Source organism: Amblyomma mixtum, chromosome 7 (assembly GCF_055824585.1).
Source record: "Amblyomma mixtum isolate Tamu chromosome 7, ASM5582458v1, whole genome shotgun sequence".
Classification (NCBI taxonomy): Eukaryota; Metazoa; Arthropoda; class Arachnida; order Ixodida; family Ixodidae; genus Amblyomma; species Amblyomma mixtum.
This window is the reverse complement of record NC_143018.1, coordinates 9,561,457-9,569,386: the sequence shown is the minus strand read 5'-3', so window position 1 is coordinate 9,569,386 and position 7,930 is coordinate 9,561,457. Positions and strand designations below refer to the sequence as shown.

The following is a 7,930-nucleotide window of genomic DNA, read 5'->3' as shown; positions in this document are numbered from 1 at the left end:
AGCGGTGGCGAATGTCGGGCAAAAAGGAGAGACGTGTTGAATAGTAAGCTAGCTAAGTAGAACGTAATAGCAACTTTTCAAACTATTACAGTAAGGCGCCTCAGTGTAAGTACAGAGACCTGCAGCCGGCCGAAAAGGATGGTCATGCCAGTTTCTAGCTTTTCTAATGTGGTATGCGTACTAGCGCGAAACGAAGAAACACATACGACATGTACAGAGCGCAACTTCCAACCGGTTTCCACATGTCTGCTCTTCTGATCTTTGTGATTGCCTTCACTGGTATAAATGTAGCTGCGTTCTATGAAACAAACCAGTTGGAAGTTGAGCTCTGTACATGTCGTACGTGTTTCTTCCTTTATCCAGTCTTCGCGCAAGTACGTACAGTCTTTGTGAAAAGTAACCAGGCGGCACGCTTGTCTTCTCAGTCGTATATTAACGCTATTATGCCAGCCCTCAAGCTCTAAATCTCTGTATGGTAAGAAGAACCCCTGTTCTCACCTTCAAAGAACTTCTTTAAGGAAGCCGTGAGGGCTCTGTTATAAGCATGAGAAGCAAAGCATGGAGCCTGGTTACTCTTGACAGACTGCATGTAGCAAGAAATGAAACGCGAACAGGACAACTGAACTACGGACAGCAAAATGCGCAGCTGTTAGCTAGGGGAAGCTCAATACTAGCTCCGATTATCTGAACTTAGAAGGTCGAAAGACTCTTCTTCAGAAGTGTTATTCAACTTTGCTTGTGTTTCCACTCAGTTAAGGAGGTAATATGCTGGTGTTTTTGTGTTGGCACTTCAGTTTTCTTGTTGGCGTTTCATTCGTTGCTGATATTAGCTTATTATAATGCACCAACTCGCCGAAACAAAAGTACTAATAGGTGTTCTAAAGTGCGGCACTCCGGTGCAAGTAGTTCTGGCGCCGAAGACTCCTCAAGGCGAAACCGCGCTGCGCGTAGGTGCCACAAAACAGGACACGTGACAGGTTTGCTGCTGCGTGCCGTGTGCAGTGGCCGCGGGTGCTCTTCGGTCGCGTACGCGTGGTCCCTGTTCGCGCAGAGCCAGAATTTTTCGCTCCATGGCGCCGACGAAAAAGCGCACTGACTGATACATCCACAACTTACGGCTGGGTACAAATCTGTCTTCAAAATGTGAATCCTAAGTGTAGTGGTTAAAGGTTAACTATTAGGCTGTATTTAGCGACAGTTTACTAAATGGTACGTCTCGCTTATTTTCTAAAGTCCGCCACCGCTGATGCCACCGTGCTGAAGAAGCACCTCTGTACGAGCAAAACTTCTTTTAAATATTGCAGAAAGTCTTTATTCAGCGTACTCTCTTTTCAATTAGCGGATAAGTTGAGATTTTCGCATCTGCCAATACTGTACAGTGGTAGTTGTAGTAGCCGCGTTAATAACAATGTTAACTCTAATAAAGCAGTGTAACTGTAGGGGAGTCAACGTGCGCGGAGGCAAATGTTAACTGCAGTGTTTACACTACAGAGATTGACAGCAGCAGCATCGGAGCGACTTCGATTGGAGGGGCACTTCGGAGTTCACTTTTTCTCGAACTATATACGGTATGCTTTAATCAGTCTTTGTTAAAAATCCCTAGGTTATCCAAATTATTCCGGAGGCCTCCTCGATACGGCGCCTCTTTCCTTTTTACTCTCTCCTTCCTCCTTTCCCTGGCGGCGTAGTTGAGGTGCGCATGTGGAGTGAGACAGCGAGTGGGTCCTTTCCTCTCCTTAAACCCGTTTTTTTTTTTTAAATTCAGATTTGAGATCTTGAAGTGCCAATTGTAGGCGACGGAGTAGCCTTTCTAGCTATATCTCTAGTCGAGTTGAAACGGAGGCAGGCAGAATTGCGGCCCGGTTGCTTACGTACAGGCTACGCGTCGTCTGCTCTGCGCGGGGTCCGCGCTTGAACGAGCCGAGCGTCGTCATTAGGGTGGTACGTGGAGCGTATAAAAGCGGCGCAGCTATACACACTGCGCATGCGCACTCGCTCCAGCGTGCTTCCCGCTCGTTCACCGGTTTTCCTTCTCTTTCTGCCCGTGAGTTACGTCAGGCCAGCGAGGTTTTTCCTTCGCAGTAGCGTTTCTTGCGCCGAATGGCCCCGCGGCAACGCTGTCTCGCACGAAACTCGGACAACAAAGGCGACAGGAAAAACACCCAAGACGTCTGTTGTTCTGTTCACGCATGAATGCGGATGTTGGAGAAGAAAGATGACAGCTTACTTTTGAATGCGTAGATTTTATTGGCTGTGAGTGTAAACAGCACAATCGCACAAAAGAAATGCCACGTTTTCTTGGTAGGAACACGTCTCTTCCGGGACCGTTGAGCACTGCTGTTGAGCGTTTATGAAGTTGGGCTAGGGTCATGGAGCGCAGCGCCAGTGGGACAATGACAGGCGCTCCGTGCTTTCACATGGATGAGAGCTGACGCTGAGCGAGTACACGAAATACACTCCTATCACGAGACGGTATGCAAATGCCGCATTGAACGTTTTGGCAAGGGGTGGTTAGTTTATCGACGTTAATCTAAGCAGAAATGCGGTGAGATTAATCCCAGACAAAGCTTGTAGATATCATCGGGACCACTGCGGCCACATCACAGCTGTATTCGCACCACTTCGGGACGAAAGACTCGAGAGAGAGGTCTGGGGGACAGTAGCGACCACGCAACTAGACAGCCGCAGACAGCACAGCGAAGTATACAGTTACGATAGCAGTGTCGACACAACATTGAGTCCAGCGTAGTCCCATGCGCTTCCTAGTGTCGCCTCCTCTCCTTCAAGTGATGCTCTGCAGCTTAGGAGCTTAGGGCAAAAACGCTTGTTTTTGCCTACCTAACAGAGCTAAGTTAAATGGCATTTAATTATACTGTCGCTGGTGCGAAACGTGCGACAGCTGTTCATTGTCGAGCGGTAGGCGGGGCCACGTCGCCACTCTTCTCCACGAAGGCCTGCGGTGAAAACGAGAACACAAGGTTGCAGTCAGCCGCACGTGTGACGGGGTAATTGTATGCAGGTCACTTCCAGTGGCGCCATCACCTGGCAGACAAGAGAAGCACAGCGCAAGACCGCCTGCATTTCCTCTAATCCGCTCGCCACAGCCAGCAGTGCGCAATTAAGCTGTCCCTATCGAAAAATACGACAGGGCAAAAACAGACTTTTTACTTTTGCTTACGATAGTACATCAGGACACATGTCCTCAGCTTTGTTAATATTCCTTCTTTCCCTCTCTTCCTCTTTGATAAAGGGCTTTTTTTAATCTGAGCTGGCATGTCAGCGGAACTTGCGTTGTTAAGCTGTGCACCTGTAGCGATTAATCATGTGTGTACGTGCCAACCTGTCAGCTCTAAATCGAGATCGAAGCTTTCTTTGGATGGAGGCAAACTGAAGCACAAAGTTTTGCAGATACAAGCAAGAAACGGTGGCTGCAGCTGCTGCATGCATTCGACATCGGAGTTTGAAAGCTTCCACATTCTTCTTAATTTACTATTTGTTACTCTTCTTCACCTTCCTGTTTTTACAAGCTTCCATGAATAGCATAGACAACATATCCTCCTAGCTGTGCGACCGTGATATCCAAGCCTGCTGAAACGTTGCATAATGAGCAACTAATATGGGATGACGGAAATGTGAAGCCTATATGATATAGAAAAATATATGGGAATCCATATGATTTCCACATCTTTCCCGTAAGATTTTCATACCCTTTCCGTATGATTTCCACGTGACTTTCACATTATGCGTACGACATTATATAGAGTTCGTATGAATTTCGATTTCTCTATACATGTTTCTTATAGTCTATATAGATTCTATATGTTCCATATGGTTTTCCCATGCGCCATACGGAGAATATGCGGAATCACGGAACGCTTCACTAAGGACGGAGGTGAGCCTATAGCCCTGGATGCACATGATGAGTGGAGTCGGGGGAAGTAAGGATGGCTCACGGCGAGTGCGGGAGGCATGGCCGGGGCCCCTCCCCTCTGGGCGTCCTCGCACTGGCGGCAGAAGCAGATGAAGATGGTGTCCAGCGTCATCTCGTACACGGAGAGGAAGCAGTGGGCCACCAGCAGGGCGCCCAGACCCGCCGTGCACAGGGGAGCCCACTCGCCCCACGACAGCTGGCCGGACTTGTCCTGCAGCGTGCATGGTACGGGTCTGTGTGAAATTCCGAACGGATTCCAAACACTTGTACCGATTACGAAGGGGGCACTGCTAGTATTGCGAGTTTTGTGAGTATGCAGTTTAGCACTGCCTCGCATTTACCGCACTCTCCGGCAAAGGAAAAGTGAAAGCTATATAGATGGACCGCACTCGAACCCTAGCTCGCCCAAAAACTGCGCCCACTATACCGCCCCGCGAATCACGTGTTACTATAGGGAGGCACTTTGCACAGCGCCCCCTGTGCAGCTAAACTGGACAATCTAGTAGCACAGTGGGACTGCTCGATTACGACAGAAGATGTCATTTTTTTTTTCATCAGAGAAGGCCCCAAAACGGACCAACTGCAGCAGCACTGCTGCATGGCGAGTGCTGTTCAGCATACATAAGTGAATAAGTGAGAATAGATTGACACAGAGCTTAGACGTGACTGTTTAGAATGCGTGTACCAACGAAGCGTAACGGGGAAAAATAAAACCTCCGACGTAACACACAGGTGGCACACAACGTTGTCCTCCTGCCGGTCTCACGTGGCAGTTAGCAAAGCCGTGAAATGAGATAGTCGGTACATCTTCACAACTTCGCCAGCGCTGCGACGAGGAACAAGGAAGGACCCTGTCCTTCCTTCTACGTCCTTGTTCCCCGTCGCAGCGCTGGTGTAGTTGTGTTGTGGCAGTTGGGTCTCGGGCAGCCCCTGAAACACCGGGAAACGTGTGGGTAATCATGTAGAACCCCTATCGGTCCCACATGGGCATTGGAAGGGCTAACCGACTTTCGTCAACATGAGCTATGGGAGCCATCGGTCGGCAGCCCATATTGGGCCGATGCAGAGTTCACGTCGGCACCATATGACCTTGGCACCAGCGGCCCCCTTATCATAGCCCACTCTGCTCTACATGTTATTTAACACCTTGGGGCATTGCTTGTGGTGCGTGGCAAGTAACTTCTCTCTCGGTCGGCTGCGTGCAGTAGCGTGGGTGCTTTGCATCAGGGCAGGTCATAAGACCCACACCATCGCGTCCGTTAACTGGAGAGCACGTACATTCTGTAGGAACTGAACATTACACGACGCCATTCCCGCTCAAAGATTTTTCAAGGAGTCGTCGAGAAAGCCGAGCGATCCACGACTCATTTTGCTCGCCCATGGTGGCGCTTCAGATGAAATTTTAGGCTCTACATAGGACTTCTGGCAGCTTACAGTGACGCACACCGTGCTTACTATGGCTCCCTTGTGAGCTTACTTTGAAAAAAAAAAAGAAAGAGAAAAAAAAAATGCTGCCGCGGGAGGTGACAGTATACGCGGAATGAAAGTCGTAAACGGTATAGGTGGTTGGAGATGCATTCCGTGATAATGCGATAACATTATTAGAAGCCTTGAGTCACTTAAGAACATTAATGAAGTCGACTAAGCAGATTCTCGATGTAAAGGCACCAGCAGCTTCTGACGCTCCCCCAATGCCCACACATAATGTAATTGCGCGTCCCTGTGAATTTTTCCCCTTCCTGCAGACGATTTAGCGAGCCCTCACTGGGCCGGTCTCCTCGTACCGGGACTGCATTGTCACGCATGCAGTGCGGCGTGGTTCGGAACCTGGAGGAAGTGGCGGAATCAGCTACGTTTGTCCCTGACAGTATGTGCCACACGGTGGGTCTTTAACCATGTCGATGCCTTCTAAGGCCCGGAGTTTCAGGCAGGCAAAGACGGCACTCTGACTGGAAGTCATGCAAAGCGTTGCATCACCTAAACTACCCGAGGTGGTGGTGGAAAACATTTATGTACAGGTATAATACAGGAGGTTATGCATGAGCTGACCCAGAGGGGGCCAGCCCTTACAAATACTAGGCGGAGGTCCCTAGTTCGGGACCCCAGTGGCATCGGCCGCCGCCCAGGCTCGCGCGACCAAGGCCCGTTGGGCCTGCAGGTCAGAGCAGCCGAGCAGGGTCGCCTCCCAGTCCTCCCGGGTTGGGTTGGGGTGAGGGGGGATAGCAGGGTTGGAGGGGCAGGCCCACACCATGTGGTAGATGTCCGAAGACTTCTCCGCACAGTGCGGACAGCTGCCCGAGAAAGAAGGGTCGAAGTGTTTCAGAGCTGCGCCTCCGCAGCTGCATGCAGATATGCGGGACCAGCGCGTGTCACCTGCACGAGTCGGTGTCCGACGAGCACGGTGCCGGCGACCACGGCGCCCTTGGTGAGCAGCAGCACGAAGTCGCCCACGCAGTTGACGGTGGCCACGCGCAGCGCGTTGCGGGACAGCAGCTGCCAGGCCTCGCGCGCCGCCCGGCACAGGCCGAAGCCCCGGGCCGCTGCCCCCACCACCACGGGAGAGAGAGGAGACACACACACACCAGGCCGCGCTCGTTGAGATTCCACGACACAGCACTGGCGCAAAGCACGTCTTGCAACGATCCGAAATCAGGTCACACATTAGCAACTCAAATTTCTTTTTCCGCTTTTATATGACGCATTCGTATAACGTGTACGTAACGTTCTCGAACATTGTAAGTTCGACAGCAAAACTCAGCCAGCACTTCTGCGAATACAGACTTCGCAGTGACGCACTCAAAATTTCATCCTCTCCTGAATCCATCCGTTGTATTTTACTTTTGAGCCAAGTTTAATTTCACAGTCTTAATTACTCGTTTTATCTTCAGATTTATCTTCTTTCTTTCCTGTCCTGCTACACCAGAAAAGGGAGGGTGGATTGCTGACTCACTGCGAGCTTAACGAACAAATGCACAGGGTTCAGCTTTCCACACACTGTCGCTACTTTCTTCCACCCCTCCTCATTCATTTAGCCAAACATTCTGGCTGCCATCATAAAAACTTTATTTTAAGCACAGGAGTTTGGAGCTCACAGATCCCTGGGCCCCCGCACGGCCCCAGTATACACTCAAACGTTCATGTTCCTGCGGACCATGACGTCGGCAGCCCGGCTGGCTGCGATGGCTGAGTTAAGGACTTTACACGCAAGATTGCCAGGTAAAACTTGGGCTGACAACTTTGACATGTCCAGCATCGCACTGGGGTGGTCGCGGATGTCAGGTGGCCGGTTTCGGTCATTTAATTGCAGTTCTCGAGCGTTATGAAAGCGGCAGAGAGCGTAACGATTGGGCTTGAACCTGTCGCCGACCTGCGGGGCTCGCTAGAGTGAATCAGCCGTTACTCCAGGCTAGTGGACCCTCATCCCCCTTCCAATTAGGCAAATTTAGGCAAAATCACAATTAGCCGCAGCAGTGAAATTTACTTCCCGGAGAAAAAGACAGGCTTTCACACCCACATTCTAGGAAATGAATTCGCGCCTGTTTGTCACATGCAGAAAATATGTTATGACAACACGCGCGCGCGCGCACGCACGCACGCACACTGCAACAGGACAGGAAGTGGCTTCTTTCCCATCTCACCGAGCAGTATCAGGGCGTTCCTGTTGAGGAACCTGAGCGCGGCGCAGCAGCCGAGGCAGGCGCAGAGGCAGCAGGCGGCCTTGCCCTGGCGGCGGCAGCGGCGGCCGGCCAGCCTGCAGGCCAGCCTCAGCATCCGGGCCAGGGCCTCGAGCAGCGAGCCGAGCACCACGGAGCCCAGGTGGTAGCGCACCAGCCGCCACACGCTGGCACACTGGGCCCCCCAGCGGGGACAGCGGCCCCTGTGTTTCAGACGGGAGGAGGATGCGAGACACTTAATTACTGCGCCATTTCCTCTCTTCAGAAAGCAGTTTTCAAGTTTCTAAGTCCTATTTTAGGAACTTTTTATTCATATCAAATATCT

The 7,930-nt window shown here is 51.0% G+C and overlaps 1 protein-coding gene across 8 annotated transcripts in view; it reads right to left on the bottom strand.

The window, feature by feature from the left end:
- Positions 1-2,223: 2,223 nt before the first annotated feature.
- Positions 2,224-7,930, bottom strand: part of LOC149334946 (choline transporter-like protein 1) — a 40,490-nt gene continuing 34,783 nt past the window's right edge. For all 8 annotated transcript variants that reach the window (XM_089551613.1, XM_089551618.1, XM_089551621.1 and 5 more), the window contains 4 exons: positions 7,570-7,808; positions 6,305-6,471; positions 3,954-4,142; positions 2,224-2,954 (listed from right to left, as the gene is read on the bottom strand). In XM_089551613.1, the coding sequence (XP_089407739.1) occupies positions 2,904-2,954; positions 3,954-4,142; positions 6,305-6,471; positions 7,570-7,808 (646 nt within the window). In that variant the 3' untranslated portion in view covers positions 2,224-2,903. The remainder of the gene's footprint in view (positions 2,955-3,953; positions 4,143-6,304; positions 6,472-7,569; positions 7,809-7,930) is intronic.